The sequence below is a fragment of the Ochotona curzoniae genome, unplaced genomic scaffold (assembly GCF_017591425.1).
Source record: "Ochotona curzoniae isolate NIBS_2020 unplaced genomic scaffold, NIBS_Ocur_1.0 contig_4105, whole genome shotgun sequence".
NCBI lineage: Eukaryota > Metazoa > Chordata > Mammalia > Lagomorpha > Ochotonidae > Ochotona > Ochotona curzoniae.
The window spans coordinates 2,733,327-2,759,710 of record NW_024466129.1 but is presented as its reverse complement, the minus strand read 5'-3'; the positions used below and the strand labels follow the sequence as shown (position 1 = coordinate 2,759,710).

Below are 26,384 nucleotides of genomic sequence, written 5' to 3'. Positions count from 1 at the left end.
AAAACGATTTTATTTTCTCTATCCACAGCTTCCTATTTCTCTCCCTCCCCTTCCTCTCCGGGCAGTCTTCTTGACCTTTGTTTCTAAATGTACACTCATTGAGGACACGAGGGTTAAAGAACATGGCACGTGAGGGGTCCCAGAGTGGGACAAATCAGAATGCCACCTCCCAAGAGGATTCCCAGAGAGTGGGAGAGGAGAGCGGTCATGGGTTTTCAGAGTTGGCAGAGCTGCCAAACTGACATGGTAAGATCTGGAAGGACCATGCAACCACCTGAGAGTATACCTGAAATGTGGATGGGCCTCCCCTACCTGCTACTGGGAAACTACTTGTGCCCCATAGCCCAAAGGAGTGGGCGTGACCCTAAAAGGACTGGGATTTCCTAGCACCAGGCAAACTTGGGGCTTATGATGGAAAGTAAGTTGGTAGAAAAATAAACTGATAGACCTCACACATAATCAAAATACAAAGTTGTGTTTCATATATATCGAATTGTGCCCCCCCATGCACACCAATGCAGAGAGAAGAGAAGGCAGTCCTTCTATGAAGGACAGAAGAGGGGAGCAGGCAGCAGAAATCCTTCCACTTTATGCCTCTCTACCTAAACAACAGAGGGAACGTGAGGGTGTGCGAGGATGCACAGCAGACCAGGAAAGATAATGCTGAGCAGAAATACTCATCAACATCGTAATAACTGGTCAGGCAGCTCATTTTTTTTTAACCAAATAAGACATGAATGGAAATTTCCATTTACAAAAAATAAACCATGATCATAAAAGATAATTTTAATTTAGAAGTTCCCAAAGAGATGTCTCCAAGCTATTTTCTCCCCAGTAGCATCTCAATTGGGAACTGAATTGCAGTATTTTAATGGAAATCAGACAGCTGTTGTTTTGAATTAGGGTGTTTTGACAAATTTTGAGTTTTTGTAATATCAGCTTGGTTTGATATTCTAAAGCATAACATCTGGCATGGATTGGAGTCTGTCCATCACATGGGAAACTGAACTTCCTTCTCACAAATTCAAAGCAAGATCATCACTATTTAAGCATTTTCAGCTTGTCTTTGTCACCTCTTCGATCACTCACGGATCCCCACTGGGTGCTTGAAATAAATCTTCATAAACTAGAAAAGCAATATTCTCATTGTCGTTGTCTTTAAACTTGGGAAAAGAAAAGATAAAGAGGAAAGGAGAGGAAAGGAGAGGAAAGGGGAGTCTCGACAGTTCAATTGGCTAATCCTCTACCTGCAAGCACTAGCATGTCATATGGGTGCCAGTTTGTGTCCCAGCTGCTCGACTTCTCATTTGGCTCCCTGTTTGTGGCCTGGGAAAGTAGTGGAGGACGGTCCAGAGCCTTGGGACCCTGCATCCAAGTGGGAGACTTAGAAGAAGCTCCTGGTTCTAGGATCGACTCAGCTATATTGTTGCGGCCACTTGGGGAGTGAACAAGCATATGGAAGATCTTTCTCTCTGTCTCTGCTTCTCTCTGTGAATCTGACTTTCCAATACAAATAAATAAATCTTTTTTTAAGGGAGTTGTAAAGGGGAAACAGAGAAGTAAAGAAGGAGAGAGAGAGAGAAAGGAGCATTGGGCAGGGGCAGGGGGACAAAGGAACAATAGTAGGGGGAGATCCCAGTTGCTGGCTGCCCCTGGACAGTCACACTAGTACTAGGAGTTCTGGGTTGCACAAAGAAGAGAGTTTTTAAATGTGCACTTTTGCTTCATTTGAAAATGCTTATTGTGAACACAAATGAAGATATACAAGGCACTTCTACCTCTTAACCACACTTGGTGCATTGCACCACAGAAGGGATGGGCAAACCCCTCCCACACTGTCTGATAAGACCTGACTGTGGGTCTGCAAGCTGGAGAGCCCACCACATGTGCAAAACCCACACAGCCCAGGCACCCACGATCATCAAGTGGGAATGGAATGGAGGAATCATTCCACCATCACCCCAGAGCCTCTGCGACACGTGGTCTGGGCAAGGAGCTCCCTGGCACAATCACCACACCATGTCAATATCAGTGTGTCACCACTTCAAGGTCAGAGGCAACCATGCTTATGGCAACCTCCTTGGTCCCTTCTCCATCAGTCATGCTGGAAAGACTCTTCCCTAATAGATGTGAAGTAGGGGTCATCAGTTTCAGTCCTTTGCAGTACCTGTCAAGGCCTTGGTGTCAGCCTTCTTGCTCTCCTGGGTCCCCTTCTGTGCCCACACATAGACCTTATACTCCACGCCTGGCCTCAGGCCCGTCAGGATGGTGCTGCTCCGCTCCTTGCCCACAGGCATCTCCTTGCTCTCCCCATCAGCAGAGGTGTAGCGCACCACATACTTGTCAATGTTGGCTCGCACAGGATCCCAGGAGATGGTGGCCGTGTTCTCTGTCACCCTGTTGGTCACTAGGTTTTTGGGGCTGTCAATTTCTTTAAGAAGAAAAAAGGAAGAAGAAAGAAAGGTTCAGAAAAAAAAAAAAAACTGGACTTTAGGACCCAGAAAGGGCATCTCCACCCTTGGTGAGCAATGGTATCATCCCATTTGACACCAGAGTGAGAGGCCTCCTGGATGATGGAAAATGAACCAGCAGTTGGGAAGAGAAATCAGACCTTGTCCATATTCCGGTCCTGTGCACAACATCAAAGTCTCCCATGGCACAGGGTAAGACCCCAAGCTGCTACTGAAACAACCTCCTCTCCTCTCTCCATGGTTTCCACTTACTTTGTTTCACATTGAGTGTCTACTGGCAGCCTATCTTGCAATCTGCTTGACTTACAAAGGGAACAGAGAAATGTAGAGGTTTGCCCATGCTCCTACTGGACCCCACGCGCTCTGAGTTTGAAAAACTGACTCCCTCTTCTCCATCACCTGCTCTCTCTCCTCCCCATGTTATTCTCTGCACCCCTGAACTGATGGGCACACCTTCATTTCACCACACACACAGGCACCCTTTCTGTACCACGCCACTAAGCTAGTTCAGGTTCCCACCAGCTTCCACATTGCCACAACCAAGGCACCAGCTGTCCTTACTTTACTCAGCTTTGACTTCCATCAGCAGAGCCAATTCTCTCCCTCCCTTCACAAGCCCCTGGCTTCTATGATAGCTCTACATGTCCCTCCAAAATCACAGATGCCTCCTCCTCACCAACCTCTATGAGCAACCTCCAAATGTGGCAGTGGCCAAAGCTCCCTTTCTTGGTACATTTCTCTCAAGGTGCTCTCACTCACGTCCACAGTCAATTTGTTAGCTGAATGCTCGTGAATCAATTCGGAGCCACTGACTTGTATCTACAACCACATATCGCTGACAGGGCCCGGCTTATACTAGATATGCAATATTTGTGCAAATCAATAAACAAAATATTCAACTAACCAATGAATCTCACACATATCTAGACTTCAGTATGTAAAGATCTTAACATATTTATCTCTTTCAGTCTCCTCTCTTACAAAATGATACCCCCTGGGGCAGACACCGTGACATAGCAAGCTAATCTTCTGTCCACAATGCCGACATCCCACATGGGCACTAGTTCATGTCCTGGCTGCTCTACTTTCCACCCAGTTCCCTGCTTATGACCCGAGAGGGCAGTAGAGAATGGCTCAAGCACTTGGACCCTTGCACCCATGTGGGAAACCAACTGCTCCAGGCTCCTGGCTTTGGATCAACTCAGCTCTGGCCATTGTGGCCACTTGGGGAGTAAGCCAGCAGATGGAAGATCTTTCTTCCTCTGTCTCTCCTTTCAGTAAATCTGCCTTTCAAATAAAAACAAATATCTTGGCAGCAATTCAGAAATGTCAAATTATCAAAATCACTTGAGCAGGACCCTCGGAATATGCCTCACATCGGGGACCTGGGATGGGTGGGAGGCTGGGTGGAGCTTCTTCCTTGGTGGAGCTTCTCCCTTTGTTTCTCCCCTGGCCCCAGATACAGGCTGAAAAATGATGTTATTAGTGTGGAAGCAATGGTATTACCCACTTTCTGTAGCCCTTGACCCTTTGTACCCTAATCACCTAAGTAAGATTATAAAAAAAAAATCTTAAAAAAAAAAAAAGGCTGGTGCCCAGTAAGCATCTGGGTACCCCAGTCTTCCATGTTGCTCAAATCAGAAACACAGGTCATTTTCTTCTTATCCCACATTCCATCCATCAGCAAGTCTTGTCATGTATACTTCCAGCAGCTGCCAAGCCCTGCCCTTTGCTCTGCCTCTGCTGCTGTCACATTGGATCTATAAGTGCACGCCGGCGTCCCTACTGATTGGCCCACTTCTATGTCCTCTCTCCCACTGGCTTGTCTTAAATGTTCCCCAGCGAACCTGGCTTCGTGTTACTCCTGTATTACACATTAGCCACTCCGTCCTTACATCCCACATGCCACCTTTGACTTGACCCCTATCCCTTTTCATCTCATACTGGACTCTTGCTCCCTCACTGTGCTTCATTGGCACCAGCCTCTTTGCAGTTCCTCTTTTATCTTATGTGATCTAACTTAGCACCATCACCCACCTCCTCTCCTTCTCCAGAAATGGCTATCTTTCTCCAAAATCCAATCTCCTCTTATATCTAAAAGATCTTTTTTTGCAATGAAAAAAAAAAGTTTCTATAATCTGCACTGTCCAGTACAGTGTGGTTACTAATCATTTGGAACATGGTGAGCCCAACTAAGAAAATCATTTTGAATTTTAATTATTTTTAATTAACTGTAAGTGAAATAGTCACATGCATTAGATTAGTCAGTGAAATGGAGATTAAGCACACAGACATCAAGCTGGAGTCTTCATTTCCCAGCCTGCCTTGTCATGTGGTCTGGCACTATGTCTTGAATCTGGTATTGGAAAGTCGGAAGAACTGACACATGTGGTGTTCTTGTCACATCCTAACCTTTCCCATGCCCCAGCCCACCAGCCAGAATACAGATGGAGTGCAATTGTGCAGATGAGGGAAGTTCCCTAGGGATGATTGAGCAACAGAGAAGACAGGATCAGGGGCTACCACTTCAGTTCTTGCCCTCTTCCTCTCTAACATTGCACAGACAGCAATAAGAAAGGAGCTTACTCCTTTTGAACAGCTATTTTGGTAATTTTTTCAAAGTTCATTCTGCTATCTAATTCACTCATCCCATCTAAGAAACACATCTAGCCCATTTTTTTATACCTACACAATATCCATCACTTTCAAAGAACTCGGCCTTATTCAGGTCACAATGGTGTTCTCTATTCTCTATCTTTCCCATGGGTCTCTAAGAGAGCAACACTTGTATTTTCTTTGTTCCCCATGGTATTCCCAGGCCTGGAACTTAGAAGACGCTCGTGAAAAGTTTACTGCAAAGAGTAGACTGACACAGTCTTCTCAGTCTACAAATTCTGAGGTCACAGATCCCCCAAAACAGCAATCAATCAACCCAAAGTAATTAGCCATTAACTCTTTTCTTCCATTCTATCACCTATCAGTGTCAAACAAGGCAAGCAAAACTTGAACTGCCATGGGCTTAGCATGACAGATGTCAACGTTGTCAAAGAATGATGCCTGTTACCTGTCAGGGCCTTGGTGTTGGCCTTCTTGCTCTCCTGGGACCCCTTCTGGGCCCACACGTGAACTGTGTACTCCACACCTGGCCTCAGCCCCGTCAGGGTCGTGCTGGTCTTCTTCCCCACAGGAAACTTTCTGGTCTCTCCGTCGGCAGAGGTGTAGTGCACCATATACCTGTCGATGTCAGCCTGCACTGGGTCCCAGGAGATGGTGGCTGTGTTCTCTGTCACCTGGCTAACCACCAGGTTTTTGGGACTGTCAATATCTGAAAGGGAAAAAAGTTGGTCATAATGCATGATTATGAGTGAGTGCAGAAACTAACAGTACTCTGCCTGAGGAGCCCCTTTTTTACAGACACATATCTTCTCTCTCCAGATGAATCCAACTTATTGAGTAGAAAGCACAACAGAACAGAATTTGAAAATGTGGGCTATTATACTGTGCCAAAAGTTTAACAAAATATTCCTCTTACATCTTAGCGGTAGCATATGAAGGCCCTACTCTGTCCGAGTCTCTGCCAACAAGGACAATCTTGTGTCTGGCCTCATATCAACAAAGGCCTCCCATTTCATACAGAAGGTTCTAAAAACCAGATCCAGATGCAAACTCCCCAGGAAAGAGAGTACTCTACAGCCACTCAGTCTACCAGACCCTTGTAGAAAACAGGATACATACTGACATGTTACGAAGTGTATCAACCAAACTGTTTTACTATTCTTCAGCATATTATGGTCTCAATAGTCATTCTGGTTCAATTATTGTATGAAACATATTGTATGCATTCCTTTCACAATACTAAAGTTACAACAATGTAGTTAACTGACACTCCAATCCCCAGCCCAGCTATATTATTATTCCACAAACCAAGAATAAACTTCCCTGCTGTGTAAGCAACTGCCTTTTGGGTATTTCTGCCAAAGTGTATCCTACTACTGCTTGCCCATCTCATCTAAGAAATACGTGTGCCCCAATGTTCTCTAAATGAACATGTTCATCTCCTTCACAAGATTTATCATAACTCACACTTACAAAATAAAATTACAATAATGATACGAGTCCCTTTAAACGACATAAACCATAAGAGAAATGTGAAGTACACAACTCTGAAAGTTGAATTTTCAATATATAGCACAATTATTTGTAACAACATTTGATTTTAATTTTCTGTACACACTCACAAACTCATTAAGAGATCATAAAAATCTCTATAGCCAAAGACCTATATGGCCAGGTCACAGCCTGGCCAGAGCCACATGTACCTGCTTCTAAGGTACAAAGCCAAACCAAGAGAGAAAAGGTGTGTGCAGTCCATTGCAAAGGGATAGCACACTGATTTTCTATAAATGATCATTTTCTGCCAATATGAAAGCAGAAAAATATTACTTTATCATGCATAGCCTTAGCATGACAGAAGTGAATTTCCATTACCTGTCGGGGCCTTGGTGTTGGCCTTCTTGCTCTCCTGGGACCCCTTCTGGGCCCACACGTGGACTGTGTACTCCACACCTGGCCTCAGCCCCGTCAGGGTCGTGCTGGTCTTCTCCTTTTTCACCAGAAATTCCTTGGTCTCTCCGTCGGCAGAGGTGTAGTGCACCATATACCTGTCGATGTCAGCCTGCACTGGGTCCCAGGAGATGGTGGCCGTGTTCTCTGTCACCTGGCTAACCACCAGGTTTTTGGGACTGTCAATATCTGAAACAGAATGGACTCATCAATATCCACTATTTACAAGCACAACAAGGAAAGACCTTGTTTGGACTGAGACATGTCCCTGATCTTGTAGATTTCTTGCCTCATACATTAGTTTTAAGACGGTCCATGGACATTGCCCTTATCTCTATGCCTCAAGGAAGCAGCACAGGAGACAGAAATGAGCCTAAATCTAGAGCTCCAAGACCTGGGCTCAAGTGCTGGACCAAAAGGCAGAGCCCAGGAACAGGAAACACCCAGGGCTGCAGGCAGCAGGCCAGGGATGGAATCCCAGCTCTGTCCTTGACCAACTGTGACCTGGACAACTCAGCTGCCTCTGTCTGGGTCTCAGCTCCCTTCTCTGTAAAGTGCAAGTCTCAGATTAAATAGATCACAAATTCCCACAATATTCAGTGAATAGTCCATGAAGCAGCAACATTGTGACCTATAGGAATTACATCCCTCACTGTATCTAAGGTTTCTCCTCTACAAAATGGAGCTGTTCTTTCCTGCTCTATCCAGCTCGACCAATCCCTCTGAGGAGCAAAGCAACTCTCTCATTGCTGAGGGGAATGGAAAACAGGGCAACCAAACTGGGAACAGTTCAACAGTTCCCTAAAAGGCTAGACAGAACGATCCTATGAGCCAGTAAGTCTCCTTCCAGGCAGACACCTTGGTAAGAGGAAAGTAGATGAGCAGACAAAACCTGTGCACAAATGCTCACCTCATCGTTATTCACAGTCTCTAAAAGCAGCAACAACCTGAATGTCGATAAAGTGACAAATGGATAACCAAAATGTGGTGTAGCCGTGCAATGGGAATGTGTGACACTCAAAGCGCTGCTATGTGCTACAGCAAAAAAGAAGCCTGGAAACACGCTTGGCAAGTAAGCCAGGTAGTAAAGACCACACATGCTGTGGATCTACTTCTATGAGATGCCTATAACAGGAAAAATCTCTAAAGACAAGCAAACAGGTTCCTTTGACCTGGAAGAAGTGGGGACGGGGCTTCTCACTGGGAAAATGAAAATGCCCTGAATTAGAGGATGGAACATCCGCATTCTATATATCAGAGTGGACGTTTACACTAAGAACATTATATCTCATTAAGGCTGTTTTTGAAGGAGAGTGAGGAAGAAGGAAAATACCTTTAAACTGTGAGCTGCTTTTGAGTAGAACTACAACCTTAGGGTCCTTGGAACAGAGCATACAGTATTCAAAAGAATTGCTCACTAAAGCAATAACAACTCTGTATTGAAGAGAGCATGACAAAAGTCACTCTCTATCCAGCTCACAGATTCTACAAATACAGTTTCTTTATATTTCTCCTCTTTGGAGAAGAGTGAAGGATTGATTACAAACAACACGTACGGTTGGAGGAAAAGTGGGTACAACTGACCAATTACCATTAACCTTGATAAAGCTAAAAGATACCGCTGCAAATGTGAGGTCTGTGTCCTGAGATGGCGTGTGGGAGAGCAGAGAGGGAAGGCGTGAGCAGGATGATGAGGGCTACCACTCAGCTCCCCTGTAGTGATCGATTTCTGTCAGTGGCAGAGAAGGAAAACAAGACCCCAGCAGCATGGCAGGAAAGCTCTCAGATTCCCAAAGAGCTGTGCTCATTACCTGTCGGGGCCTTGGTGTTGGCCTTCTTGCTCTCCTGGGATCCCTTCTGGGCCCACACGTGGACTGTGTACTCCACACCTGGCCTCAGCCCCGTCAGGGTCGTGCTGGTCTTCTTCCCCACAGGAAATTCCTTGGTCTCTCCATCAGCAGAGGTGTAGTGCACTATGTACTTGTCGATGTCAGCCTGCACTGGGTCCCAGGAGATGGTGGCCGTGTCCTCTGACACATGGCTAACCACCAGGTTTTTGGGGCTGTCAATATCTGAAACAGAATGGACTCATCAATATCCACTATTTACAAGCACAACAAGGAAAGACCTTGTTTGGACTGAGACATGTTCCTCCAGGTAGGTGGTCCATGGACATTGCCCTTGTCTCTATGCCTCAGGGAAGCAGCACAGGAGACAGGAATGAGCCTAAATCTAGAGCTCCAAGACCTGGGCTCTAGTCCTGGACCAGAGAGACAGAGCACAGGGCTGCAGGCAGCAGGCCAGGGATGGAATCCCAGCTCTGTCCTTGGCCAGCCATGACCTGGACAACTCAGCTGCCTCTGCGGCTCAGTTTCTTCAGTTGTAAAGTGTGGAATTCAGGTTAGATGAACTTAAGCTATCTTTTTCTTCCTTCCTTTCTTTCCCTCTTTCTTTCTTTTTTATTTATTTCTTTCTTCTTCTTCCCCCCCCCCCCACTTTTTTTTTGTCTGCTTTTCAGAGATACAGAGGGAGAGGCAGAGAGATATCTACCATCTGATAGCTCACTCTCCAAAGAACCACAATGGCCATCACTGTGTAAGGCTAAATCCAGTAGCCAGGAGCTTCTGAGTCTCTCATGTGAGTGCAGAGACCTTAGTACTCAGACCCTCTGCTGCTTTCCCAGGCACAAGAGCAGGAAGCAGCTAGAACTCAAACCAGTGCCCAGAGGTGATGCTCAGACCACATGTGGCAGATTTATCCATTACACCATAGTGTCATTCTCCGAGGTTTCATCAAGCATTAATATTCTAGACATGCATCTAATTTCACAAATTATTGAACTGTTTCATGACCTTGAACAAACTGTTTTACTTTTATTTCTGCATTTGTAAAATGGGGCTGTTAATACTTATCGGGCATATCTTTCAGGTATCTCTAACCAAGACAAAAATTGCCCTGTAGAACGGGAGTTGGGGGGATCCAGCACAGTGACATACAGAGCTAACCCTCCACCTGCAAGTGTTGACATCCGATTTGGGCACCAGTTTGTCTCCTAGCTGCTCCACTTCAAATCCAACTCTCTGCTTATGCCTGGGAAAGCAGTAGAGGATGCTCTAAAGCCTTGGAACCCTGAACCTGCCGAGGAGACCCAGAAGAAGCTCCTGCTTCCCAGCCTCGAACTGGCCCAGCTCTGACTATTGTGGCCATTTGGTTAATGAACCAGCAGATTAAAAATCTTTCTCAATCGTTTTCTCTCTGTCTCTCTGTCTCTCTTTCCTCTCTCTCACTATAACTTTGACTTTCAAGAAAAAAGATTAATAAATCCTAGGGAAAAAAAGAAAAAATCCTAGGAAAAAAAGAAAAGAGCTGAAAATGTTTCTGTATTGCAGGTTTACTACTCTGGAGCCTCGGAATATTCGCTTATAACTCCAGAGCCACCCATCCCCACCCCAAAAGGGTGGGGGGCAGGGAAAGATAACATGTTCTGTCCTGTGGAGCTGCATGTGAAATGAGTGGATAACACATCTCTGATAGCTCATATCACTGAACAGATACCCAAGGACCACGCGTTGCCACTATTAATAAAAATCAGGTTGTTGTTGCCTTACCTGTACAAGCGATTATACCCTGTAACACATGCAGAGAAGGTAGGTACTCAAAAGCTGTATTTATCACTAAAATATTCACATTTCTGCACTCTATGGAATTTGCCACAAAAGCCATCTCCCTCTCTCACACATGCTGCAGGCTGAGGGCTGAGGCAATTGGCACCTACATGACCAGGCAGAGCCAGGGGTCTATGGCATGCAAAAGGCCTGCATGTCCGCTTGAACGGACAGAGCAGACACATTTGTTCCTGGGCAGAAGTGGACCCACCTGGGGCTATGTTAGAAGCCATCCTACAGGACCACCTGGAGAGGCAAGGTGCTGGGGTGCATGCCCAAAGTTTGGGTAGAAGAGGGGGCACAAGAAATCAATAAGGGAAAGGCACTATCCACGTGAGGACTGCAGTGAGAGTCTTGGACTCTTCTGGAAAAGGAGCACAGAAGTGAGAGAACAGCTTTCACCATCGATCCCCACAACCAGCCCCAAGCAGTCTGGACTGGTCCAGGTGAGCAAGCTCGTCCATGATCCCAGCCTTCCTCCTGGACCTTCATCTCCCCTTTCCTGACCCATCTCCTGGCCTCTTGCCTCTCCTCTTCCTCCTGGACCTTCAGCCGTCCACAATTTAGCTTTCCAAGCTGAGCCAGAAATATGGGCGGGAAGCTGTGCTTTGCAAGCTAGAACAAAAGTACTAGAAGCACAAGGAAGGACAGACAAGTTGGCAGCTGAGCCAAGCCAAAGGAGAAGAGAATGGCTGTTACATGAAAACAGGCATCTCCACTCCTTCAGTCCTACAAAGAAAAGTAGCCAGATGGTATCCTGTTTCAGCTGAGAATGTGCTGTGAGCATTTTGGCTATTTACCCCAAGCAAACCTGCATGCCCCATCAAAATTGGGCTCCAAGCTCCAGTTCCTGGCTCCAGTTGCACAGCCCTAGACCAGCCCCAGCCACTACTGACATTTGAGAAGTAAACCAACAGATGTCAGTGCTCTCTCTCCTTGCCCTCAATAATTTTTTACATTTTATTTTTAAAATGAGATTTAGAAATATATGAACCACAACAAGCTTCACAGAAGGGTGGAGGGGAGGGCCCTGAGAAATTACCAGCTGCTTTTAAAGATCACTTTGAAGCAGGCAGTATGAGACATGTATCCTGAGAGAAGCCATCACAAGGAAACAGAGACTGCCAAAAGTCACCACGGAAATGCACAACCTTCTCTTCCCCAAGGCATCCCTTTCCGCCCAGGTCAGGGAGGGAAATTCAACAAGCAGGCTCCATTACCTGTCGGGGCCTTGGTGTTGGCCTTCTTGCTCTCCTGGGATCCCTTCTGGGCCCGCACATGGACTGTGTACTCCACACCTGGCCTCAGCCCCGTCAGGGTCGTGCTGGTCTTGTTCCCCACAGAAAACTCTTTGGTCTCTCCGTCGGCAGAGGTGTAGTGCACTATGTACTTGTCGATGTCAGCCTGCACCGGGTCCCAGGAGATGGTGGCTGTGTCCTCTGTCACCTGGCTAACCACCAGGTTTTTAGGGCTGTCGATGTCTAAAAAGGAAGTGTGGGGAAAAGTCGAAACTCGGGGCTTGTGGGAAGCACACTCTACCCCCATCATCATAACTTTCAGTCTCCAGAACCCTAATGCACAAGGTCGAGGGGCTCCATCCCAAGGCTCTGGTGGGTGAAAGTCACTTCCTGGGTCTCCATTGCAAAGGAAGAATCATTATGAACTTGGCACTCTTTCTAGAATCTCAGTTCCCTAACATGTAAGAGGAACAGTATCTTCATAGCAACAGTTGGAATTTCAAGAATGCAAATTAAATACTTGCTTGATGTCAGAATACCTGACTTATTTAACCCAGGGTTCTAAAAGTTTTATCAGGAGCATTGCAGTGACCAGGTACTATCCAGGTCCTGGCTGAGTCAGGTAAAGAATTGCTACCACACAGCTTTATTTTCTCCCTTCCAGTGGCCCAGTGGTTGCGTGAGCAGCTCTTCGCTGACTCCTAGAACCTCCCTGATCTTGAAGACTTCGACTTGCAAGTCTGCCTGCTCAAGCCACAGCCTCCAACACCATGCACATTCAAACCCACAAGCTCATAGAGTTTGACCGCAAAAGAGCCATCTTTCTCTGGTTACCTGTTGGGGCCTTGGTGTCAGCCTTCTTGCTCTCCTGGTCCCCTTTCTGGGCCCACACATAGACCTTATACTCCACGCCTGGCCTCAGGCCCGTCAGGATGGCGCTGCTCTGTTCCTTGCCCACAGGCATCTCCTTGCTCTCTCCGTCGGCAGAGGTGTAGCGCACCACATACTTGTCAATGTCAGCCTGCACCGGGTCCCAGGAGATGGCGGCTGTGTCCTCTGTCACCCGGTCAGTCACCAGGTTTGTGGGGCTGTCGATTTCTTTAAGAGACAGAGGAAAGAACACCATAGCTCTTAGCACCTTCTAGTTCCTGAAGGGCCAATATGTACAGAGACAAAATAGTGTCTTCAATAAATCACATTCTATTACATGATAGTGATTGAAGGAACTTAAAGGTTTAATTAAGCAAGTGGTCAGAAATTACAAGAACAATCTGCCAGCATTTAATATGAACTAGTTTTTCAACCAAGACAACACATATATCAACTCCACGTATAAACTTTCCCCCTCAAGTTATTTTCAGATTAAAAAAAAAAAATGTCCTCACATGCAAATCTCTCCATTGCCTTGGATTTCTTTAATATATTCTTTGCATTCCTGGCTCCTTACACCTGAACAATTCAACAGATCCCTGCATCTGCTCTCATATGTTCTTCCGAAAGGAAAATATCCATATCATGCATGATATCTGTGGCAGGGAACCAGCAGGCTTCGATCAATGGTGTCTGAGGTATAGACTTATTTAATAAAAATAGTTCTACTTACAGAATCTGTCTGAGTTCCCAGGTTATCAAACCATGTTAGGATCTGCTCGCCACAGTTTCCTGACTGTTCACTTTGCATAAGATGTGGAGTTTAAGTCTCTGCCTTCTCATCATACAGCAGGCCGCATACTGAGTTAGACATTGTACAGGCCATGCTTAAATAAGTTATGACTACTGAAGGCATGTAAGCCATGAAAATCACTTTCTTCTCAAAATGTGAACCCTCAGAGAGTCAAACTCCAAGTAATTGGGCGTGTTGCAGACATGCCTTTTTTTATTCTGCTTTGAGAATTCCCTCCTGGACCCATGCTGGCTGGCTCAGCCATTGGCTGCAATGCTGGATCCTACATCTGAGTGGTGGTTCAAGTCCCAACTGCTCCACGTTCAAGCCGGCTCCTTGTTAATGTACCTGGAATCTAGCAGAAGACAGTGCAAGTACTTGGGTCCATTGTCCTCATGTGGGAAAACCAGATGGAGTTTCCGGCTCCTGATTCATGGCTGTGGCCTGGCCCAGTCCCAACTTCTGCAGCCATCTGGGAAGTGAACCAGTAGCTAGAAGATCTATTTTTCTGAGGCTCTCTTCTTTGTGTCATTCTGCCTTTCTACTAAATAAATAAGTCTTACATCCCCTATCAGAGTACTTGGGTTCAAGGCCTGGGCTTCAGTACCAATTCCAGCTTCCTGCTGATGGGTACCCTAGGAAGCAGTGGATGATGGCTCAAGATGTGGGGCCCTGCCAAGAGCCTGAAAAACGCGAGGATGGTGCTCTGGGTTCCTGGCCTCAGCCTGGCCCAGCTCTGGCTGCTGTGTTCATTTGAAGAATGAACCAGAGGACGAAAGATTTCTCTCTGTCTCTCTCTCTGTCTCTCAGAGTGTGTGTGTGTGTAGCATAGTGGCTATGTGAATGTTAATTTGAGTTCCAGCTGTTCCACTTCCAATCCAGCTCCCTACTGATGTACCTGGGAAAGCAGCAAAAGATGACCCAAGCATTTGGGTTCCCAACACCCACGTAGGAAACCCAGATGGAGTTCTGGTTCCTGGCATAAGCCTGGCCCAGCCCTAGCTATTGCAGACATCTCAGACATCTTGGGAGTCAACCGGTGGATGAAAGATCTCTCTCTTTGACTCTCCCTCTCTCTCTGTAACTCTGTTTCTCAAATAACCAAAATAAATCTTTAACATTGTGAGTTCTCTGTGAAATCAAGTGCATTTCAAGCTTGCACTCCATCTCATGCCTAGCACAACAGGCCAACTCGGTGGGATGCATGCCTTAAGGAGCAGAGTTTGGAATACACTCACACATCTGACTGCAGAAACAGGTAACTCTACTCCTGGGACTCTGAGCTTCCTGCAATGCTTCGTAACATCCTGCACTGCTGGAACATCACACAGACCTGCACACCACATAAACCATTGGGGATGATCTGAGCTGCCACACTCTTACCCTAGAAGCCTCAGCATTTGGTTCTACACAGGTATCTCCTCACCCCACAGCTCACCAGGATTCCTCTCCCAACCAGGTCTCCACAGAATCAGGGACATTGGTTTGCTCAAGAACACAGCTCATTACGCTGGGCCCTCTTGTCTTCTCCACTCAGAGGACACCATAAAGGCCTTAGTCAGGCTCTTGATGCTCCTGCCGCAGCTCCATGCATCTCCCACTTGCAGCAATATCACGCCCCAGGCAGCACTGTGGCACAGCAGCTTCCTCTTGCAACACCAGCATCCCATACGGGCACAAGTTTGCATTCCTAGCTACTCAATTTCTGATCCCTCTCGCTTCTAATGCATCTGGGAAAGCAGTAAAAACGCCTTGAGTGTTTGGGCCCCTGCACCCACATGGGAGACCCAGATGAAGCTTCTGACTCCTGGTTTCACCCTGGCCTTTGCAGTCGTTTGGAAGTGAACCAGCAGGTGGAAAATCCCTCTATCCCTCTCTCTCCCTCTTCTCTCTGTGACTCTGTCTCTAAAACTTATCACATCCCATTGGCTTCTTATGTCTGTTGACTATTTATTTACTTGAAGGCAAAGACATAGACAGGCAGATCTTCCACCCACTGGTTCAGTCCTTAAATCCTACAGCTGCTGGGACTGGGCCAGGCCAAAGCCAGGAGGGACTCCATGTGGACCTCGGCAGTTGGTGACAGGCACTCAGCTACTTGAGTCATCTGCTGTCTCCCAAAGGTGTGCGTTAGCAGGAAGCTAAAATCAGAAATGAAGCCAGAACTTGAATCCAGTCCCTCCAAAGTGGGAAGTGGGTGCTCCAAACGATGTCTCAGCTGTTGCACCAGACCCCTACTATTCATTATTGGTTTGAGTAAATAAAACGTTACTGCAACGCAGAAAAGTCAGTTCATTTAAGTGCATTGCCTTTGGCTCTTTTTATGCTGAAGTGGAGAAACTTAGAAATTGCAACAAAGACTGGTACCAAAGCTGAAAATATTCAGTCTTAGACCTGGTGCAGTAGCCTAATGGCTGAAACCCTTGCCTTGCACATGCCAGGATCCCACATAGGTGCCAATTCACGTCCCAGCTACTCTACTTTCCTTCCAGCTCCCTGCTTGTGGTCTGGGAAAGCAGTCGAGGAAAGCCGAAAGCCTTGGGACCCTGCATCCTCGTGGGAGACCTGGAAGAAGCTCTAGGCTTCTGGCTTCGGATTGGCTCAGCTCTAGCCATTGCAGCTGCTTGGGGAGTGAATCAATGGACAGAAGATCTTCCTCTCTGTCTGCCCTCCTCTGTGTATATCTGACTTTCCAATAAATAAAATAAAATAAATCTTCAAAAAAAAAAAGAGAGAGAGAGAAAATATTCAGTCTTTGTGCCTTTATAAGGAGTTTCCTGATCTGGTCCTTACACAAGTTTCAATCTCACCATTCCTACTGCCAGCCTCTCCTCTTCCAGGGCAGTCACTTGCTGAGGTCCTTGTGGACCTAGAAGGCTGGCACCACAAAGCAGTTCGAAGGCCAGATGCTGCTCAACGTGCCAAAAAACACACACTCTCACTTTTTCTGCAGCACTTTCTACATGTCGGGCATTTTTTATAAATCAGTTCATGCAGGGTTCCTAACACCCTGATGGTGCAGAAACATGTAAGCTCGCTTTGTCACCCCAAAAGCTGAGGCACAAATGAGAAGCAACTTGCCCAAAGCCACTCGGGCAGTGAATGGCAGAGCTGGGATCAGAATCCGGACAGTCAGCTCCTGAACAGTACTCCTGACTGTGCACCTGCTTCTCTGAGTCGCCACATCCACTGCCTGTCTAGGACAGAGACAGACAAGAACTGAACACCTTCCCTCTGATCTTCTGCCAACAGTCTCAGCATCTCAAGTGGATTCCAGGATGAGGACCTCTCACAGCGCTGCCTACTTCACTTTTCATTCAGTTCCCTGTTAATGCAACTGCTACCCCCACGAGAGAGCTGCTTGGAGGGTCAGGCTCCTGGCTCCTGCCTGAGCCTGCCCCGGCCATGGTAACCACGTGAGGAGTGACCCTACAGACGGAAGATCTGCTATCACTTGCCCTCTCTCTGTAATGCTGCCTTCCAAATAGATAAATGAATCTTCAAAACAGTGGGGTTCAGAGGCTATAGAGATAAAGGAGAATCAGTGCACTGAGTGAATGTTGATCCAGGAAGCAAAGCGCTCCCACAGCCTGAGAGACAGCTCCGGATTTTATGCAAAAAGTCTACCCAGCCACTGCAAGCTGAGATAACACTCAAACTCACATCAGCCACCCATTTCGCATTTTCATTACAAAAAAAAGAAAATTAGAAAGTTGTATGTTGAATTCCAGCCCAGATATGATCTTCTGAATCCAATATAAAGTACTGGTCTTTTTCATTTGAGGTTAAAAAGAGAAGTAATTCATAATTAGGAAATACATCATTGCTGTACATCCCTCTCTCCCACCTCTGTGAACCACTCAGCTGACTGCCGTGTGGCAATGACCTTCTGATTCAAAAACTGACCTCCCACTTGCTCCTGGGCTTCTCACCTGTTAAGGCCTTGGTGTCGGCTTTCCTGCTCCCTTGGCTGCCCTTCTCAGCCCATACGTAGATTTTGTACTGCTCTCCCGGCTTCAGGCCCTGCAGAACGGTGCTGCTCTGGTCCTTGGGTACGGCCGTCTCCTTGCTCTCCCCTTCAGGGGAGACATAGCGCACCATGTACTTGTCTATGTCGGCCTTCACGGGGTCCCAGGAGACAGCTGCCGTGTCCTCCGTCACTCTGTCAGTGACCACATTGGTTGGACCATCAATTTCTTCACAAAAACACAAGACAGAAAGATTAAGGAAACCAATGGGCGGGTCAGGGTCACAGATGCTAAAAGGTCTGTTTCATCAGAGTGATCTCACTCAACAGTTGGGTAAAAGAGACATTCCATCATCCATGACAGGTGGACCCCCAAACTGAGAAAGGGCTGTCTGACACAAAAGAAGAAATCCATCCATTTTCACTGAACATGTTAGAACCAACTCCCTCAGGTATAGCTACTCAAAGTGTATCTCCTTCAAATGTGCTTAGCCTAGGTCTACATACAGAATCCATCTAGTTGCTCTCCCAGGAGACCATCTTGGACGTCATCAATGAAAAGCGGTTACCACCTATTACACCAGCCTCCTATATCAGAGTGTGATCTTGAGTTCCAGCTGCTTTGCTTCCAGTTTGTCTCCCTGATACTGTACCTGGGAAGGTGGCGGCAGATGGAGCAGGTGCGTATGTCTCCCTGCATGGGAGACCTGAGTGAGCTCACTGCTCCTGACCATGGCTTGGCCCAGCTCTGGCCATCACAGCCCTGTGGGGAGGGGCTGGGGGTGGCAGATCTCACTTGCTGTATCTCCTCTTTCAAGCCGCCCTCCAAAGAAATAATTTTTTAAAAAGACTTATATCCTTCCTTCCCACTTTCTAGTTCTTTAAAAACAAAACAACAGCAACAAAAAAAAAAAAAAAAAAAAAAAAAAACCTCACCTCTTCTATCCTTCTATCCATTCTTTCCAAATTGTGATTCCTAGATCTGGCACTTCTAGGTATTCCCCTTTCTTGCCCTTTTCAAATAAAAACACTCTAAATTCAGTTCATGTATCTCACAACAACACATTAAACATTCATTATGTACCAGTGAATGTAATGGCACTCAGTGGCATCAATGATTCATGAATCAGAGATCCCCACCGAGGACAGCGTGGTGGCAGAGTGGCTTGGGCAGCCTCCTGCACCGCCAGTATCCCACATGGATACCAGCTGGAGATCTAGATGTTCCATTTCCATTCAGTTGCATGCTAATAAGCCTGAGAAAACAGCAAAAAATGGCTCAGGTGCTTAGGCCCACGCAGCTATATGGAAGACCTGGAGGAAACTCCTGGCTCCAGGTTTAAGCCTGGCATAGCCCCATCCCTGTGACCATTTGTGGAATCAATCAACAGGTGGATTCTCTCTCTCTCTCTCTCTCTCTCTCTCTCTCTCTCTCTCTCTCTCTCTGTCTCTCTCTCCAGGGAATAAAGGAAAGAAAAGAGAGAGAGAGAGAGAGAGAAGAAAAAGGAAGGAAAGACAAAAAAAGAAATCCATGCCAACTTGTTACGCTATCCCAGATGGTATGCTTCCCAATCGCACATCCGGAAGGTCTCAGAAATCCTGCATTTGTTCCGTTCCTGTCCCTGCTGACCCCTGAGTTCCTGTCTGTTATGACCCCTGAGTTCCTGTCCCTGCTGACCCCAGAGTTTAACCTTTGTCAATCCTAGGTACTTTGTATGATTCCACCAGATCCCACTTCAGGAGGTCTCAGATGAGCCCACGTGCCTCTTCAAAGAGTATTTCAAAGAGCTCACAGAAAACGAATGAAAGCGTATGCTTGTTTTCATGCAAAAGTTCTAAATTCATACAAAGATGTTCATAATGTGATCTTTCACAAACTTTTTAAAGGCCTCTCATATGCATGGATTTCAAACTATTTTACATAAAAACAAATTTAGCTTCTAATTCCATGTTCCATGAACTTTTGGAAGTGACCTCACATTTTAAAGAAATAAAGCTTTCCAAATAGTACCTGTGCACTCCAAAAGCTGAGGCCATCCATGGCGAACCACATCTGTCCCCATTTCTTTGCATGTATAATGCATTTACTGCACCCAACATCTGTCCTTGCTTTGTTTTCATGTTGCAAATCCTATTCTTTACCTGGTCTGTGGCCCCGCATGCCAATCTTCCTTTCCAATATCTTATCTTTTGAGAAGACACAAGCAAAGACCATCTGGGTACCTCTACCAAGGTCAGCAATGAGGGCACAGCATAGATTAAGCAGGGTGCCCCCAGACCCACCCACACACAGATGGCGCGCTTTGGGTGAAGATTTCCTAGACATTCACCATTCTTCCCCATGTGTCTCTTGTTCTCTTCATCCAGAGTTCTCCAAAGAGAAGTCACAGCTTCACGGAGTCTCATTCTCTACTGTCAGCTGCAACGCACCTTGCTCGGGTGCAGCATGCATATTCCATCACCAGGGCCAGAGTACATCCTACTTAGTACATGAACTGCCGCTTACTGAACACATACTGTCAGGTGTTCTCTGTAAGTTAATTTATCAAATCTCACAGTCACAACACAAGGCATTCGTCAGATCTCCTATGTACAAGCTTGCAACTTTAATAAGGACTATCAGGTTGTCATTTTTAAGGTATCCGCTATATGTTAGTCAAAGAGGTCAGATAAAGTTCCAGAGTTCACTGAGCCAGCAGATGGCGGTCACTGGTTCGTCTCACAAACACCTGTTGAGTTCTTGCCTAAAGCTGTGGGATCACCCACGTCATGGATAGAATCGTGTTGTCAAAAAAAGATGTTGAGGGCCCGGCGGCGTGGCCTAGCAGCTAAAGTCCTCATCTTTAAAGCGTCGGGATCCCATATGGGCGCCGGTTCTAATCCCAGCAGCTCCACTTCCCATCCAGCTCCCTGCTTGTGGCCTGGGAAAGCAGTCAAGGATAGCCCAAAGCTTTGGGACCCTGCACCTGTGTGGGATACCTGGAAGAAGTTCCTGGATCCTGGCTTCGGCTCGGCATAGCATCGGCCGTTGCGCTCACTTGGGGAGTGAATCATCAGACGGAAGATCTTCCTCTCTGTCTCTCCTCCTCTCTGTGTATCTTGACTTTCCAATAAATAAATAAATCTTAAAAAAAAAAGATGTTGAGGGGCTGACACTGTGACACAGTGGGATAAACCACTGTTTGAGACCCTGGCATCCTCTATTAGAGTGCCAAGCCCCAGCTGCTCGTCTCCCAAAGAGCTCCCCACTAATGCATCCAGGAAGTCAGCACAGGGCAACTCAAACATGTAGGCCCCTGCCACCCACAGACCCAGATGGGGCTCTGGGTTACTGCCTTCATCATGGCCCAACCCTGGCTTTTGTGGGCATCCCTGGGATGAACTGATATATAGAAAATCAGTCTCTTATCTCCCTCTCCCTTTCAGGCAAATAAAAATAAATAAACAAGTATTTTAAACAAGCAGAGCTGGTGCTGCCTGTGTGTGCTGAGAGCTCCATGACATCCACATGAGTTCATGGACAAAACCGCAACTATTCTTGCAGTTCCGTTCCCCAGCAGTTCCAGAACACTTAAGGATGGAGCTGAACCTGCAAAAGGCTGCCTTGGCTCTGAGCAATAAGAAAGGGAAAAGGGAATCCTATCGTGGCTGGGTTATAGGAGACCTGGATGGTTAAGCTCAGAAAGGAGATGGGGCTTCTCCAGGTTCGCAGAGTCCGTGGGAGGCGAGGCCACCCAGAGTTGACAGCTCTTGGAAGCCTTTCTCCTTCTCTCAATTCCCTGACAATAATAAATGAAACCACAAGGGGGCGCTTCTGAGACCCATTCAAGGCTCTTAGGATGGAAGACAGATGCCAAAATAGAAAAATGAGAGCAGAGCCTCAGGGCTGGGAACATAGTGCTGGAGAGGCCAGCTTTGCAAGACCAAAGCCTCCCTCTGCCAAGAAGGGACACGGGGACCAAGAGGCAGGTTTTTTTTCCATTCAATTAATAAGCCTTTCAGTAGCTGCAGCAGGCGGCCAAAGCATAGATGAGTCGCAGCTGTGGCCTCAACTACAAAACAAGGTCTGCACCCTGAACTCCGCTTCCTCTGCGGGCCGCAATTCCCCACCTGCTGCTGGTAAAGCTTGATGGGTGAGACGCACCTTAGAAGGCTTGCGTTAAACAGGAGCCCCCGTCAAATCTCTTCTGAACATAAAGAAGAGATTAATAGGAAGCTCTGCTCACACCATGGGAGTTTCCTCCACTTTGTCACAGGATTCCCCGGAGGATTAGGTGGGGCGTGGTTGCCATCAGGCTCAGCTGCAACACCCGACAGCAAGTGCCCACTGCAGCTCGTGGCCACAGGCAGTAGGAACAGATTTCTCCACCCATAACGGCCACCCAGTTGATACAGGAGAAAAACCTACAGGGACATGAACTTGGGGGCAGAGCTGGGGCCAGGGCCACTGCCACTGGTTTCAAAGTGGGCTCACCAAAGAGGTGCCTTTGGGCCATAGTTTCTCTGTGTCCGATGTCCTCAATTTCATAGGCCTCCTCTATTGTCATTCCAAGGTAACAGGAAAGTTACTCAAAAGGCGCCACTTACACAGAATGTGTAAGAGAGACCAACCCCTCTCAGCTTAGTATCATACAACGTACTTCCAGAACAGGGCATTAACTTTGGTCCCAAATGACCCTGGGACCCAATGGCAGTTCCAGCTCTTCAGTAGTTTACCCTGAGTCTCTTAAGCTTTGTAGCCTTCCATTTTCTCATCTATAGCATGAAAATTATAACGCATGGAATATTTCCGAACTTCTTGTGAAGTAGGAAGTGTGGTTGTGAGGACGTAAGAAGAAACCCAGGGGCTCTTCCCACTGAAGACCATGGCGTCTCCGGCCTCGCCTGTGCTTGCTGCACTTAGAAAGGACCAAGGTCCAGTCTGAGCCTGTGACCAGGGTGCGGATTTCCAGCTGACTCCTGCCCTCTTGTGGCGGCGTGGAAAAGACCCAAAGTGTGGTATGCTCGTGCTGTGCTGTTCTTAAATTCCAATGTTTTCCACCTCACAGAATGCAAAATGTTGGAGAAAGCAGACACAGCTTTTTTTAATTAGCAGTCTAGCCTTGTTTGAGAGTGTTTTCTGACCTTAGAAATCACAGTCTTTCTCCTTTTTTTTCTTCATTGTGAGTGGAACATATGACACAAATTTATATGCAATTCAATAAAAAATATGCCATCTTGGTTTTAGGATATAATTAACAATAAAAGCACTACTTCTTGAGAGTTAACATTTCCAGATGAGATAATACACTTGAAAGTTTTACTAGAAGTTCAAGGCCATAAGTGATTAAATGCTCCAAGAACTCTGAGGCAATGATGGCTAACATTTAATGCGGTTATGGAAGGCCCCAGTGGAGAAGCTAAGATCTGAGCCTATACACCCGGATGCCATAAATACTGTGAAACCACTGAAGGACGGAGACCATGCCCGCCCATCTTCAGAGTCCCTAAAGGCCAATGTCTCTTTTGTGCAACTGTACCCTGTAATAAGTGTTTGCTGAATTGAATTAGTCAATAGCTAGAGATATTAGCCAAGGCTTTTTCTAGGCAAGGGTCACACTACCACAAACCCAACGGGAATCAATAAAATTTCCATTTCGGGAAACCCCAGAAAACAGTCTCATTATTGGAAAGTCTGCTGTGGAGAAGTGAGGTGAAAAGCAGCTCAGGTTGGATAGGCCCACTGAGGCTAAAGCTTTGCCTCAGCACCCACGGTGGGTTGGTGCAGCACCCCTAGGCATACCAAATCAAGGACACGCAAGTCCTAACCTAAGGTAGAATGGAACTCATATAATCCACACATGTCCTTCTGTATATTCTATTTTCTCTGTATTACTTATAATACCTAATCAATGTAAATTCCATACAAATAGCTATTGTTTGCTGTACCTCTTTGTTAAGAAAAGGACAAGCACCATCTGTCCATGTTTCTGTACATTTTTTCAAATTAGCAGAGGTGGGAGCAGTGGGTCCAGCGGGCTGACTGTATACCTTCTCGTCAGGCACTGAGGAGTTGCAGACACTTCTTAGAAAGTCAACAGCCTGAAAATGAACTGGAAACCACGAGCCAGCAGTCTGGGAGGTGTGTGATAGTATAATGTATAATAAGACAATATTTGTGGTTTCAGTACCAGCTTCCTGGCACATAGCTCCTAAAACCCTTAACCTCCGCGAAGTCAAAAGGCTCTTTTTGTATGGCTCAGGGTTCCTGGCTAACTTCAGGATGGAGGGCTGGTTGCCAGAGGAGCCAAGCGTGACACAGGCTGATGGAATCACCCGGGGCTGATGATTTCCTAAGTCCACACAGTGAGAGCCCCGGGAAGAATCAGACAGTGTTCCAGTTACGCATTTAGCTCAGTGATTAACACATTGATCCCCCATCAGAATCCCTGGCTTTGGATCCTGGTGCGCTTCAACCCAGCTTCCTGCTAAAAGGAGGCGGATGAAGGCTCAGGTAATTGGGACCCTGCTACCCATAGGCCTGAGTAAGAGGTCCAACTTCATGACTTCAGCCTGTCTCAGTCTGACCATTACAGGCTTTTAAGGAGAGAGCCAATGGATGGAAGTGCGCGCTCTCTCTCTTACTCTGCATTCCACAAAATTTAAGACAAATACATAATAATTTTTTATCCAAATGAAATAAACAGGACTTTTTTTAAAGGAGCAGTGTTCAGAGATGGGCATGTTGAGATTCCTGCTGGGTGGTACATTCAGAAGAGAGGGCATGCAAGCTCAGTGCCCTCCACGTGTGCCATGTGCTTGTTGCAGCAATTGGGGTACTGGTAGCCTGGGACATCCACACCCCATTTCAGAGGGCCTGTGTCCCTGTCTTGGCTCTGCTCCTGAGCCCAGCTTCGCACAGCAGGAGCAGTTGATGACTCAGTGCTTGGCTTCCTGACACTCATGTGAGAGGCTCTCATTGAATCCCTAGCCCGGCCCTGCCCAAGCCCAGCTGTCACAGCTGGGAAAGCGAGCCAACAGGTGGTAGGCCTTGGTATGCCTGTCTCTTTCTTGGTCTCTCTTTCCAAAAACTCAAATACATAATTTTATATGAAATTAAGTTTGGGCTCAAAAGAAGTCGACACATAGTTTGTTCACAATATATATTTTCCACAAACTCTGTGAAGACCTCTCATAAAGGGTAAACACAGCAGAATGTTCCTCTGCACTGCGTGAGGTACTCAAAATAGAGCCAGGAAGGAAATCCGAGAAACTTCCCATCTGCAACTGGTTCATCAGAAGCACAGGTGCCAACCTAGGGCTTAGCACTGGCATCTGAAGCAAAGAAGGTCCAAAGGGAGCGACACTCCCTGTGGAACCACACACTATTTTTTTTTTCGGGTAGATCATATCTAACCAGAACTGAACCTGAGGACGCACCCATGGAGTGACGTGGGATTGAACCTTGGGACACTCCAATGGAGAGACATGGGGAGAAACTCCCCATGCATTCGGCGATCAGAGAGCAAAGGTTCTTTGTGGCATAGACTGTAGAAGAGAAAGCGCTTATCTCTTACAAGAGCGGAAAAGCAGACGTCTTGTGCGTCCTGAAAGAACTCAGTCACTTCCTTCCCAGATGATTCTGAGTCTCTCAGCTATCCTGTAGTTGCCATAGCAATATAAAAGGACCCGTGTCGTGGGGCAGCTGGGAGAACTCAGTCAAGAATACATGAAAAGTGCTTAGCGCCTACGATGCCTCACACACAGTAAACTCAGTTTCCAGCTGCAGAGAAAGACGGGGGAAGCGGAGGCAGACTAATGCGTTTCACCAGTCTCATGTTTGGCCAGGCTACAGTCTGTGGTACTTCATTTACACGTGGAACCATACTTTGCCCTTTGTAATTGCCCAGTAACAACCTTCTTGCACCAGAATGCAGTTGGTGCAGTCCTAAGCAGTTGGAATAGTGAACTAAACTCTCATGCCACCACCCCATTATCCCCAGCACCCCGATCCGTCGCCTGCACAACTGAGTAGGAAAGCATGAACAATCTTTTCGAACAAGGCTCAAACAGCCAAGGCCCCTTTTTTGCAGTCCCCAGCATGAGTGTCCACCACAGGCGCTAGGTTTTACACTTCGGGTTCCCAACGTGGGTCAAGCGGGCCACTATTAAAATGTCAAATGTTCATAAGAGATCCTGAATATGTGCCCACAATATTTTTTAATTCTGTTATTAATAAATCACAATTTGCTGTCAGAAACTACTGATTCACAATGTTTTGTCATTGCATATTTTCTCAATAAATAAATACTTAAAATACCATTCCTCTGGATGAGGTCTTTAATATCCTTTGACTGCCTGGCTGTGTTCATGAGGAAAGCACAGATGTGGCCAGAGAAGAGCATAGACTCCCCGTGTGTGGATGATATGGACCTGAGGGCGCCCGGGTCCGAGCTAGTGCATGTCCTAACAACCTGGCAGTGCAACAGGAAGGAGACAGAGACGGCCTTTGCTTGACTCAGCGGCCGCCAAAGTCTGAAACGGAGCCGTGTTCAGAGACGGGCACCTGGAAGCTCCTGCTTCCCTGCCCCCGCCCCCAAACCGTTCCTCCGACATGAAGGGATGGAATCTCTGTGTGCCGATCCCTGACATTTTTATCCCGAGAGGAGTCAGCCGTGGGAAAGGTGCTCATGCAAACGGGCTGAGTCCCCCGCACCTGCAGGTAGTTCTTACCTGTCCTGCCGCTCAGGAGAATGGGCTTGCCCTCCAGGTCGCCTCTCACAGGAATCACTGTAATCTTATACTCTGTCCCAGGCTGCAGACCTGCAGGCAGGCATC

At 46.8% G+C, this 26,384-nt stretch overlaps 1 protein-coding gene across 1 annotated transcript in view; it reads right to left on the bottom strand.

Annotated features, from left to right (window-relative positions):
• The window catches only part of TNN (tenascin N), a 52,569-nt gene that overhangs the window by 19,038 nt on the left and 7,147 nt on the right, over positions 1-26,384 (bottom strand). The window contains exons 5-12 of the mRNA XM_040984202.1: positions 26,280-26,369; positions 17,533-17,796; positions 12,772-13,035; positions 11,920-12,180; positions 8,846-9,106; positions 6,960-7,223; positions 5,536-5,796; positions 2,168-2,431 (exon numbers count right to left, since the gene is read on the bottom strand). Coding sequence (XP_040840136.1) covers positions 2,168-2,431; positions 5,536-5,796; positions 6,960-7,223; positions 8,846-9,106; positions 11,920-12,180; positions 12,772-13,035; positions 17,533-17,796; positions 26,280-26,369 — 1,929 coding nt within the window. The remainder of the gene's footprint in view (positions 1-2,167; positions 2,432-5,535; positions 5,797-6,959; positions 7,224-8,845; positions 9,107-11,919; positions 12,181-12,771; positions 13,036-17,532; positions 17,797-26,279; positions 26,370-26,384) is intronic.